At 36.9% G+C, this 13,253-nt stretch overlaps 1 protein-coding gene across 1 annotated transcript in view; it reads left to right on the forward strand.

Moving 5' to 3' along the window:
- galnt14 (UDP-N-acetyl-alpha-D-galactosamine:polypeptide N-acetylgalactosaminyltransferase 14 (GalNAc-T14)) overlaps window positions 1-13,253 on the forward strand; it is a 119,754-nt gene that overhangs the window by 92,416 nt on the left and 14,085 nt on the right. Inside the window, exon 11 of the mRNA XM_038294287.1 lies at window positions 250-394. Coding sequence (XP_038150215.1) covers window positions 250-394 — 145 coding nt within the window. The remainder of the gene's footprint in view (window positions 1-249; window positions 395-13,253) is intronic.

Below are 13,253 nucleotides of genomic sequence, written 5' to 3' on the forward strand. Positions count from 1 at the left end.
CCTTTATTTAGTTGTTTATCTGAATAACCTTACTGATATAGGGAGATTTAATATTTAATAATAAAAACTAAGGATATCTAACAAAGGTAAATATCCTCCAGCTCCTTTACAGGAATTATGTTTTTATATTTATCTTTGTTTTTATTAAATCATATTTATAGTGATTTTAAAATAATCCGTCGTATTGGTTTTACACAGTGTATAGAAGTTATAAATTAAATATTGAGCTCAGTCTGTGCTCTTTCTCAGGGTCCCAGATGACTCGGACTCTAAATCCGGTGTGATCCGCCAGAGGCAGAACTGTCTGGAGTCTCGTAGGATGGAGGGCCAGGAGATGCCCGTCCTCACATTGGGCCCCTGCACAGCAGTAGATGGCGTCCCCACCAGCAGTCAGGTGAGTCATCAGCAATGAGAAACAGGTGGCAGGATTAGAAAAAAACTCAAACACTTACTGATTACATGGTTGGAAACTCACTGTTTATCAAAAAAACATGTTTTTATAAATATCAAACTAGCCTTAGGAAAGAACAAATAATGATTTACTTCTTTTTTAATACAGCAAATTGAAAAACAAATACTGTGAAAAGTAATTTTCCTTGAAGTTTGCTCTAATAACTAGGGATGCACGATATAATCGGCCCCCTATCGGTATCGGCCTTAAAACTGAATATCGGATATCGGCCACCCCACCGATATTTAACCCGATATTTGATCAGCTTCTGAGTTTCTAAAGTCTAAAAAAAAAAAAAATACTACTTCTTCTTCCTCAAAAACTTCTTTTTTACAGACTTAAAAACTTCTAAAGACGAGGGAAAAAATATTGATACATTAAAATATCACAATATCTTCATATGCTGATATATTGCCATTTAAAAACACCATATCAATCTCTTTTACTAATGAAATATTGCTATATGTCATCGTTATGCTACGAAATCCCCCGAAAATTCACAAAATTTTGCCATATTTCTATATGTTGATATATTGACGCGGTATCGATCTATTTTACTAACAAAATCTCACAAGAATTTGCAAAATATAACGAGAGTTTTTAACAGAACGATGAAATTTCACGAGATTTTGAAAGTAAAATAGATCGATACCGCGTTTTTAAAAATCAATTTGATATCAGCATATGAAAATATATTTGAGTATATTATTTTTCAAAGTGTCAGAAATGGATAACAAAACTGCTATTTTCAATGACTACTTATTTTTGTCCAGCTTTAACATCGGTATCGATATCAGTTATCGGCTACATGAGTTTTAAAATATCGGCATATCGGATATCGGCCAAAATCCCAATATCGTGCATGCCTGCTAATAACGGATTGTTAGGATAATTATCATTGATGATGTGACTTTATTACACCCTAATATTACCTGCCTATTGTGTTTCAGAACTGATGTTTTCCCCAATAGATTATCTACTTAGGCCAGTTCCTCAGTCCGGCTATATATACAGTTATAATCTTCATTCTGCATTTGGCAAAGATTTGAGAATGGAATGAGTGCGGTGTCCTTGATTTAAGAAAACAGTATGTAAAAACAAAATGTAATATTTTAATAAGGCTGGAGTCATGGATGTCTCCTCATCTGAAAATGTGTATGCACTTTAAAAATTTTTTCTTAAAATGTGAAGTGCATTACAAATAAAATTTATTATTATTATTATTATTATTATTATTAATGATGTGAGGATGTGGCAGACTGAAGTATAAAATGCTTTTCGAGATGTGAGCCCGGTTGGTAAGCAGCTGCCTTCTGTAACTCTAAGCGACTTCTCTGATCTGAGTAAGATTACAATTTCTGTCAGAATCTGTTGTCATGTCTCCTGGTTATTTAATACGTATAAGTTATGTAGTGTTATTTAAAGAGTTTGTCCTGAGTAATCTTTTTTTAATAAAAAGAACCAGATAAAAAAAGTTTCAAAGTGTAAACAGATCTTTCCTTTAAAGTCGTAGGGAAGTCATATTTAAAAGTCTAATTATTCTGGCTTAAACATCTATATAAATGTACTCTTTATCAGACGATATTGTCCCAAAATTTAGAAAATTTATATTTTAAAAAAACCCTGTCTGTGGGGTTTCTTACGTTATTTTATGCAGGTCAGTGAGTTCTACGTCAGCCTGAACACCTAAATTCGGCCAATCATATATCAACGGTCATCTGTCAATCAAATTTTTTCGGTCATAGCATCTTGATTCATGTGTCGTAGCTAATATATGCAACAGTTGAAATAAGAGATAGAATCCTTTCCTTTCCCATTGAGTTCCGTCCCAGTGTTCATGGGGATGGACGTCTGTGTCTTCGGCAGGCGTAGAGCTAACAGAACTGGCAGCGTTGCGAGGCAAGGGCTCAAACATGTACGGCTGGAAGCCTTCTACACCAAACCAAGCTTCTGCGGCCCTGGCGTCCTCTTCCACAACATCTTACTCCCCGCTTTCCTCCTCTAAATAAAAAATGGATGACGGAAGAGACTCATCCACGACCTCCGACACTAAACTCTCCTCCTCTTGTATGTTTCCGCTGTCCATAGCGTTCCTTGACAGTGTCGTTTCTAAGTCACCAATTTAGTGCTACTTGGTCCCAATGGAATTTCCCATTGGGAACCTACTAGCACTAAGGTGCTAACTGGTTAGCAAGATGTTTCCGACAAACTGGCCACAACCAAACTTGCTTGCAAACCTTCTGCCACAACAATCCCGCCCCCTTGATAATCGACCAATCACATTCACTTTATTCATTTGTGTAAAGTCGTGCACCACTCGGGAGAATTCGGAAATGCGACGGTTGGAACGGCCGCTTCCCTACGACTTTAACAAGATCCATCGAATGTCTAGAGGGGTGCAGTGAAATCATTTTATAGGAATTGAAATAGAGAGTAATGTTTTTTATGTAAATGTTGGCTTCTGCACCGATAGGAATGATAGTTTGCAGTGATGCGAGACGGAGATAATCCTGATTCTAATAGCTCTGCGATGGAGCCTAGAAATTACTTGTTCTTCTTGGCGTTACATTTCTCAGATTCAAGCAAAAACCAAACAACAAAGAAAACAATGGTGAACATCGTTAAATATTTTTAGCGTTGGTGGCGACCTAAGAAAGCAAAGTGGCTCAGAAGCCGTACAGGAATTAATGGTTGTCTATGAATGGGTATCTGTAATGTTTGCTAATGCTAACTTTGGTTAGCTTTTCTGTCTCATGATTTCTAAGAAAGCAGAATGATTGGTTGTAGAAATGTGGCTGAAAGTCAAGTAATCCATTGTTGAGGATTAATAAAAAGAAGCCTAAAAAGTAAATTTTGCACGAAATAGGACCTTTAAAAACCATTGGCAGAATAATTGACATTTGATCATGAATATTTGAAGGGTGGCCTTTCCCACAAATTTATGTTTTTCTTGTAATTTTAACAAGAAAATAAATTCTTAATACCATAAATAATAAAATCCCTGCAAGAGAGAAAAGTCCATCCTTAGATTTTTAGATGGATTTTGGTTCATATTTTGTTGGTCTGTGCATATCCTGCTTTTATTAATTAACAAAAACCCTTTCAGCTTTGCAAACGAAACATTTTCAGTGAAAATTTTAAATTAAGCTCATGGAAATAAAGCAGTTATTGGACACATATGTGTTTGCAAAATAGAGGAACTGCATCAGTTTGTGTGACCAGTTTCCTTTGTTCTGCAAGAAGTCTCAGATTTTTCATTTTTCACCAGAGCCTGTATGCGAGTGTATGTGTTCACCATCCTCTCAGTTATAATTAATACCCATAGGATTCTCATTATTCCACGTTTAGAGGGAGCGTGGAGGCTGTGATTCACGCTAACAAGTCAGCTTGGAGAAAGCCAACATGTCAGCAGCTGAAATGCCTAAAGGCTGGAGAAACCAGCCTCTGACTTGAAGGTCGCTGATTAAAATCCCACAGCTCGAGCTAAAACCCACTGGGAACCCGAGTAAGAATGAGAAGCTGTCTCTTATCCAGAGGAGTCAGATGAGGAACAAAAGGCCTTTGTTTGTTCATCTTCAGATGTCAGATTTGAGCTCCCAGACTGGGCAGCTTTTGAACTTTGAGAATTTGATTTATTTAACGAACAGAAATCGTTTTCTGGTTTTCTTATATTGCAGGAAAACCATTAAAAATCAGAATTATCTGATCAATAATCTGCTTAGATTTACGTTTAACCCAAAGCTAGAAAACAAACTTTAATCTTTCTTCACCTTTTTTTAAGCAGCCTGGATATGAAGCAATCTTTCTGGGTCAGAACTTTTTGGACCATCAGAATTATCAGCCCTGCACACCTAAAATCAAATAAAACACATTCATGTTTTATATTTATTGTTGCCAGAGCAATAAACCAACACTGTAGGAGGAACAACATCATTACAGCCTCATTTACATTCATAACAATCACCTATTCTTTTATATTCATATTTTTGATTGAGCAGAATGTCTGTTATGTCCCGTCCAAGGGCCAGATCATAACATGAAGGATCCATCATCTTCAGATCAAGCAGCCAGAACACAAAGTTGAATATTTTATAATGTTATTCATTTTTAAAAAGAGATATTTTTTTTTTATTGAAATGTTACATTAAAGCCATAGGGAAATCATGTTTAAATGTCAAATCATTCTGGCCTCAACATGTATATAAATGTAATCTTGGAAAAATTTAGAAACATTTTATTTAAAAAAAAAAAAAAATGCTGTCTTAACCCTTTAAAGCCCGATCCACAAAAAAAAACAAAAAAACAGAAAATTACTTTTTTTTTTGTTTGAAGTCCTTATTTGGCCTTTTAACAAAATATGTAAAAAGAAAAAAACAGAAATACAGTTTAGATATTAATAATTTATTACGATAAGTCAAGATTATTTTTTGTGTAGTCTTCTACTGGCTGTTATCAGGTATATCTGATTGTGTACAATAGGATTTTGAGCAAAGTTTTTACCATTAAATTATGCAAAAGGTGTCAGATGCAAAACATTTCAGAAACTCTATGTATCAAATATGATACATTTGGCATGATAGTGTTAAAATCTGTTGGGGATTTTTTCGTTATCTTATGCAGGCCAGTATTATACGTCAGCCTTAAAACCTAAATTCGGCAAATCATATATCAACGGTCATCTGTCAGTCTAATTTTTTCGGTCATAGCATCTTGATTCATATGTAGCAGCTAATATACGCAATCTTTGAAATAAAAAACTAAGAAAAACATGAGAAAACTAAGGAAACAAAATGGCAGTTCACTCCTACAAGCTCCAGAACTTAACATGGTGTTAAACAGTGTGGCCGGTTAAGATGAGCTGAGGATGAATGATTGCGTGTCAGAAGCTTTTATATTCGTCACCTTCGGGAGGTCACCAATTGGACATCTTCTTCGTCGTCTAGGAACCAATCAGCGACAAGCATCTGCGCACTCATATTTGCATAAGTCGACAACGCCAGTCACAACAATGTCCATCATTTAGAAAATATCATGTGGATTTTATAATTTCAGTTAGTTAAAAAAAAAAAAAAGGAAATAAAATTGTTATGAAGGGAATGTTAAAATGAGGAAGTTATGTCCCCTAAAAAAGCTGTCGCGCCTCGGGGGCTTCCTCACGGTTTTTTTCCTGGGAGCAAGTTATTTACTACTCTTAACTCAAACTGGGTAAAAGCATATAAAAAGGACTATAAAACAGGAGCAAAAAATAACAGGTAGATCGGGTCATTACAGGACAGAGAAAATGCTTGGAGCTTGCACAGCTGTGGGCTCAAAAATCACATCCGCGAGCGTCCGGCAAAGATTGAGCCCCGAACAAGGTCATCACCTGCTTCTTATAGCTCATGAGTCTATGAGTTGCATCATGTTGATGTTTAGCTGTCCGTATCAGAAACTGACGCGCCATCCATGTCTTGAACTTCATGCAGCTTGCCTCTATGCTTCAGGGTTACAGATAGCTCTCCTCTATCAGACCGGCTCAAAGATGTGCCCATATCCTGTGAATTTTTAAAGACAAGAAGGCTGTCCTGATTAGATGACCTCCGTACACACAGTGACATCCACAATGTGAAGGAAGGCCTTCTACTCTGTCTAATCTGGCTAACAGAATAACAATGCACATGATGTATAAATAATAAACCTAACAGTAACTTTTACAGATCTGCAGTTTTTCCCACCAAAAACTGATCATAAGTCACTATATGACCTTTCATAAACCATTTCTGAACATTTCAGTCTTATTCTTACCTCTTACATTAACAATGTCGTTTCTATAGAGTCTCTTTAGTCTATTTTTCTTTATGATGTATTTAATTGACATGCATCTTTAAAAAAAAAAAAAATCTTTGATGCAGAGACTGTAATCATCCTGCAGATGAGAATGTGCTGCAGTGACACTCAACTGTGACACAAATCTATTATACAGCTGCATTACTCAGAGGTGGACAGCTGTATTATAGACGCTATGAAATTCATCTCACTGAGCCACACAACTGTGATTCTGAACATTAGTAATGTAATTACCTCTCAGGCTGTGAATGTGTGCATGAAAAGAGGGCGGATCAAGCAGCTACTCTCTCGGCTCTGTACGCCGAGCTGCAGGTGTGATTGTTATATGGAGCCTCTGTGCCACCAGCTTTAACCTTTTATTTATTTGGGGGACACATCTGCTGAGTAGGCAGACTCTGAATTTGCTGACCTGTTTTAAGTCAGTGTGTTTACCTGCAGCTACTTCTTCTAAAGCAGAAAACAGCCTGCTTGGAACTGGGCTTCATGTCTCTTAAGGTGATTATCCGAATTCAACATTTAACTCTGGCTTAATTTCCAGATCTGTGATGGAATCAAAGAGAGGCCTGATGCAAAGTCGTTTTTTAATGAGCTCATATGAGGAAACGAATTTTACGATTTATGATAAATGGATTTTACTGTTCATAATACTTTACATTTGTGTAGCTGGAAAACTGGAGGAACGCAGAATCCATTGAAGTTCAGTGTAACATTTCCACTCTGTGGTGGTTTAGGCTAAGGCTTACAGTTGAAACATATTTGTAATTTAACAAAATTAAATATTCAATTTCAATTAGGTTTATTTATATGGCGCCGATTCACAACACGTCGTCTCAAGGCACTTTACAGTTCACCAGTTCAGATAAGGAAAACCAGTGGATTGCATTGACTCATTAACTCAAAAACAGTCCCTCACACTAAGCATGCTTGTAGCGACAGTGGAGAGGAAAAACTCCCTTTTAACAGGAAGAAACCTCCAGCAGAACCAGGCTCATTGTGAGCGGCCATCTGCTGAGGCTGACTGGGGTTCAAGGAGACAGAAGCAGAGATACAAAAAGCAACTGTAAGCACACAACCAGACAGACCGATATCAAATTTGATCTGTTCCTAGCTCTTTGGAACTGGTTGCTCTCAGATTAATTTTGAAACTTAGTTCCAGGTGCTGCAACTAATGATTATTTTGTTAATCACTGAACTCCAGTCGGCCTCAGCAGATGGCCGCTCACACTGAGTCTGGTTCTGCTGGAGGTTTCTTCCTGTTAAAAGGGAGTTTTTCCTCTCCACTGTCGCTGCAAGCATGCTTAGTGTGAGGGATTGCCTTCGAGTCAATGATTCGATGCAATCAACTGTTTTTCCTCAGATAGAAAACTTTATTCAATTTCACTGGATGATCTGTTTGAATTTTATCTGATAAGTGCCTTGAGATGACATATGTTGTGAATTTGCGCTATATAAATAAACTGAATTGAATGAATCGATTAATCTGTCAAATTTTTTGTTTTTTTTTGTTTTTTTATTAATGGAATAATATTAAGATTGCAGAAAATCCCTTAATGAAGATTTTATACCGAATTTAAACCAGGTCAATCTCAAACTTTTGAATTTTTTTTTTATATTGAATGCAAAATGTCAATTTTCAATTTTGGTATAATTACAGCTCCACTTGGGTTGCTTTTTTAGTTAATGGCTTGTTTTAGAGTTTATATATAACGACCAATTGATAACTTAATTAGTTGACGATTATCTTAAATAATCGATTAATCTGATTGTTTTGCTCTACTTGGCTTCATGAAGTGCATTAAATCATAAAAGCCCTCCTAATCTACTCTGCTAATCGCTTGCATGTCTTCTTTTATAAACCAACTCTTTACAAACTGCATATTTCTATTTAATTGTGTAAACGGTAGTCTTTAAAATTGTGAGTAATACATGCTTTAAACAGCATATGTTTTAAAATGAGTTTCACTTTCTAAAATGAGAGATTAAAATATAAGAATTACCTGCATGTATGTTGTTCTAATATTTTAGCTGAGGTAATGCTAACAACCTTTGTGACATTACAGTCAAAAACTGATAAGTAAGTGAATTCATACTTTGAAACATCTGACAGGTTAATATCAAACAGATGAGAGCTGAGCTTGTAGGTTCGGTTGTATCGGGACTGAATCTTAAAAGTGCTTCGACATGCACTAACTGAGCGCCGGGTGGCTCCAGCTGTGAGCTGATGTATTGAACCAGAGGACCAATTAACCTCTGATGTCATTCCATTTGCAGCAGTTCAATAAATCAGTCACACTGTGAAATAAAGCCTGCAGCATTCACATGTTCTTGATACGTTTTATCTCAGATGGCTACTTTGAAAGACCTCCACTTCTCCTCTAAACCAGTTGAACCATAACTAATTAATGGACAAGTGCAGGAAAACAAAGACAGTTAACATGTAGAATCACAGGTGAGAAACACATTGCATTACATGTGAACGTTTCCAGCTCATTTAGCTCTTTCCCACAAGAAAAGCACTTTTATATTCAAGTCAAACTTTTATACTGTGATATTCAGACCATTAGACAGCCTGAGGTTCAGTCTTATCCGGTGACATCCTGGTGATCACCAGACATCTAGTCGCTCCACTGACCCACAGCATTCCGGATGTTATCCCCAGATGAACCCAGAAACTGGAAAACGCTGATTTAGGGCAGTACCCACTGTGCAAATTAGCCTAGAGACTCCTGTAAAAAAAAAAAAAAACAGATCTGTGGTAAAACACTGTGGGAACAGATTGTTTCCCGTGTGTTCCACTGGTAGGAAACGCAGGCATATTACCAACTGTTCCACATAAGAAATGATTTTATTTTTATTTAGATGGGGAACTGTTAGGTTTATTCAATGATGATTATAAAATTAATGTGTGCTTATGAAACATTTGTATCTTGTGATGCATTCAGGAGACCATCCTGCCTTGTCATTCTGATGGTTCATCTTGTCTTTATGAACTGATCAATTGTTCTGTCAGAACAAATACTGTTTTGTAACCATGTGATATGTTCTGTTAATAAAAGACGGCAGCAGGAGAGGATTCAGAGACAGAAAGCTTGAAGTTGGGTTTGGCTTTTTCTTTCCGCTCCTGCAGAAGTTGCTTGAATCTCTTTCCTGTGTAGACTCAATTTCTCTTTTTTTTTGCAAACCTACATTTTCTGAACCTAACAGGAACATGTGCAGTTTCCCATGCATGTAGGAAAATTAAGTGGAAGTTAGACATTTGATCATGTATTATTATCCAGTAGTCTAGTTGTTAAAAAAAAAAAAAAAAAAAGAAGGGGGATGGTGTATTTTTTTAGAAGCATATATAGCCTAATTACTATGGTCTATTAACCTAAAGCAATATGCATGGTATGGTTGTTACATGTCAGGTACCCCGGTCATTGACCTTGACTAAGGCACCTTACAGAGTCACGTTAGGCCACTTCTTTGATTTTATTTATTTGCTCAGGCTACTCGTAAGCCCACCAAATGTTGCACGGGCAACATTATTGCCATCGCTGTTAATATATCGTAGAAATTGTACACATTCAGTAATAAAATGTCACAGGGGATGGTGATTTAAGAAGCGGGATGATTTTAAAGATTTGTTAAGGAAGAGGGATGCCATCCCCCCTCATCTTCCCTCAACTCGAGTGCTGATTACATCATGTAGTTATCTGCAAAAGACAGGAAAAAACACACTTCAGATCTTATTTATGCAAAAAGTAGATCCTGTTATAACATGGGCAATACATGTTGAACAGTTGTGTGTCTCACACGTAGCAAACTACATTTGTTGAGTTTACAAACCACAAAACATGTTTCCCACATTTTGTTTTGTGCAGCCAAAATGATGCTGCATCATGTAAAAACTCATGGATTCCCACATATATTGCATAAAGTTATATCCTGTAACAGCATCTTAAACATATTTAATACAATTCGGTTCATTTATTTTCTGTAGCGCCGATTCACGTACATGTCATCTCAGGACACTTTACGGAGACAATACAGTCAGATTGGTTCAATGTCTCTGTCAAGGAGAACCAGTTGATTGCATCTTTTATTTCACAAAGGGTAAACTGTCTAAAGAGAATGATGCTCCAAGCCCTTTCAAAAGTTTGTGTTTTCACATGTGTAAAGTCATTTTCAACAGGGGGTGCTATGATAATTTCTGTTTCTATTTGCCTATAGGCCTATTTAAAATACAATAAAAAATAAATAATTAAATAGATTGAGATTCACTACTTTATTGTCATATAAACTTCAGTGCATGCAACCAGGGTCTGTAACACACAGATCATTAGTTCTCAGGTGAATATATGCTCTATTAATTAAACTTCACAATTACACTATAACAAAATAGATTTGTTCAGCTGGCATGAGCCTGAAGTCACTGCGTTTAGGTCTCTCGTGAATCTATTAGCTTCAAAATGCTTTTACGCAAACCACTATACAATATTATACTATTAAGACGTTATTGAACAGTTCTCCACATCCATTACACAAAAAACACAAGATCAAAATAAAGCTCTAAAATACTATGTAATATTACGTCAAACTGCACGAATAGATATGAAAGTGCTCGGCGGCACAATGCACTTACTTTGAGCTACAGGCAGGGGGCACTGGTTACAGGTGTCCAAATGTTCAGGTGCGTTCTGGGGTCGTGGAGATAAAGTCTCTCATGAGCGGACGAATCTGAAATGCATTTCTGTCCCATGTTTCCTCCTCGTTTCTGTCATTAGATTATGTAAATTTACTAGCTAGCCCGTGCGGGATTCCTCTTCAGCGACCACTAGCTTGCTTGACGTTGCTACGACAACGTAACTTCCACAAACGTGTGTTGATTAGGCCGCAAAATAGTTAAATAAAAATCCAAATATGCATGATAGTAAAATAAAAAAAAAGTCCAAATCATTTCCCAAAATAGTCTAAAGAAATGTATAATTTGTGCAAAGTATTTTTAATACATTTTTTTCCAATCTCCCTCTAACCACTAGGGGGTGCTGGGGCACCTCCACTTCCTTTGTGTAAAACACTGGAAAGAAAAATGTTTATGCTGCTAAGCCTGTAAAAAATCTGGAAAAAACAGCATATAGTAGCATTTTAAACATGTGGCATGTTTAAAATATAAATCATGTAAAAACATGTAAGAAGCATTTTCCGCTTGTATAACAGTGTTTTTAAATGTAAAACAACGTGGGTTCTTTTGCGGGGGAACATGTAAAAAAAAAACATGTTTTGTCGAAAACAAAAAAATGAAACATAGGTTATCTTGTAATGAGGTAAAACAAATAAATATTGTTTAGATTTCGTTTCCTGCATGTTTTTATATTAAACATTTTATTTTTCTGAAACGATTTCCACCAATCCCTTCTGATGTCATCACATGTGGAACATTTTGCCATAAAGGCAAAGCTGCAGAGAGCCTTCCACTCTGTGGAATGATCTCTCAGCAGGTGGGTCGGCACATAGGGACACAAAGAGGATAATTCAACCATCCTGTACTTTCCTGCTGGGGAGAGACAGACACAGGTGGTCGTCACAAAGAGACACCAGGATGTTCTTATCTGCTCCATCTTTTTTGACTTTACCTTTTGTACGCACAAACAATCCCCCTTTTCTATGGGTTACTGGTTTGCCTTGTCCTGTTTGACGTAGATAAAGAATGTCGTTTAAAATTCACAAAATGTAGTTTAATGTCATGATTTAATCTAAAGATGAGACACAAATGCAGAGAAACCAATTCAGAGAGACCAGTGGAAAATGTTTAACATGTTTTATTGAAGAGATTAAGCTCGGTGCAGTGTTGCTCTGAACTCTGCTCAGCCGGAACTGGAAGGTGAAGGGAAGACAAATGATTAGTTCAGGCTCAGTAGGAAATTTCATTCGTTGATTTGAAGAAGAGGATCTGGTTGTTGACTCACGTTTCCAGAGAAGTTGAAGATTCTTTCACTCCAACCTGTGTGTTGTTTTCCAGAGTTAGTCTGATTCGGCGGAGGGCGGAACAGGGTTTACCCAGAACTCGGACGGTGTAGGTGAACAGAGATACTGACTGCCACTTAGATTTCCTGCTGTACTTGAACGGGTCGTGGTGAAGATGATTCCCTTGCTCAGAGAGTAAACTCAACGTCTTCTCAAGGAGACTGGATCCAAACCTCCTGTTTGAATCCCCAGCTCGGTTTGAGGCTCAGTTGATCCCTCCTGGGAGTGGAGGTCCGAAAAGGTCCAGTTTGCAGGATGACTTCCTGCCGAGAGGCAAAGACAAAAACAAAGTTAAAAACTCAGGTAGACAAGAACTCAGCTTGGCTGGAGTACCAAAAACTGGCAAACACTCTGGCGTCGAGGTAGTGGCAATCAGCAGCTTAAGAGCACTCTGTTAACGAGGCAACCGTCAGCAGGTGTGTGAGGAGGCGAACCAGAACCAGGCGCCTCCTGCTGGTGGAAGGGAGAACAACACAAAATTAAACACACAGACTGGAGCCCTGACAGTTAATAATTATAAGCAGTTTGAAATTTAATGAAGAGTCTATTTGGAAAGTAACACAGGAGATTACTGAAAATCACAGTATCATCAGCATAAAATTATATTCCTAGATTTAAATTAAGGATAAAAACATTAATTGGAACCACTAAGAAAGATTTGGAAACTAAATAATTATTTTACTGGAGCAGCGAATTTTCACAATGTAAAAATTTAAAATTTAACTCTGTCCAAAACTTTGGGTAGGATTGGCAAACTTGTCAGCTCAAATGTAATTCTGGGCCCCAAAAATATGAGAGAAATAAAAAATCACAACTAATTATATGAATTTATTTACATGAAGGCTACATCAATTAGCTTAATGTAGCGTTTTAATTTTAAAAAGTATGGTTGTTCAGTTGCTGGAAGAAGATGGATATAAATCATCCTAGATCCAAAACACAAAATTAAAGTTTTCCAGTATGCCAATTA

The sequence above is a fragment of the Cyprinodon tularosa genome, unplaced genomic scaffold (genome assembly GCF_016077235.1).
Source record: "Cyprinodon tularosa strain WSP-4 unplaced genomic scaffold, ASM1607723v1 ctg338, whole genome shotgun sequence".
In the NCBI taxonomy this organism is placed as follows: Eukaryota; Metazoa; Chordata; class Actinopteri; order Cyprinodontiformes; family Cyprinodontidae; genus Cyprinodon; species Cyprinodon tularosa.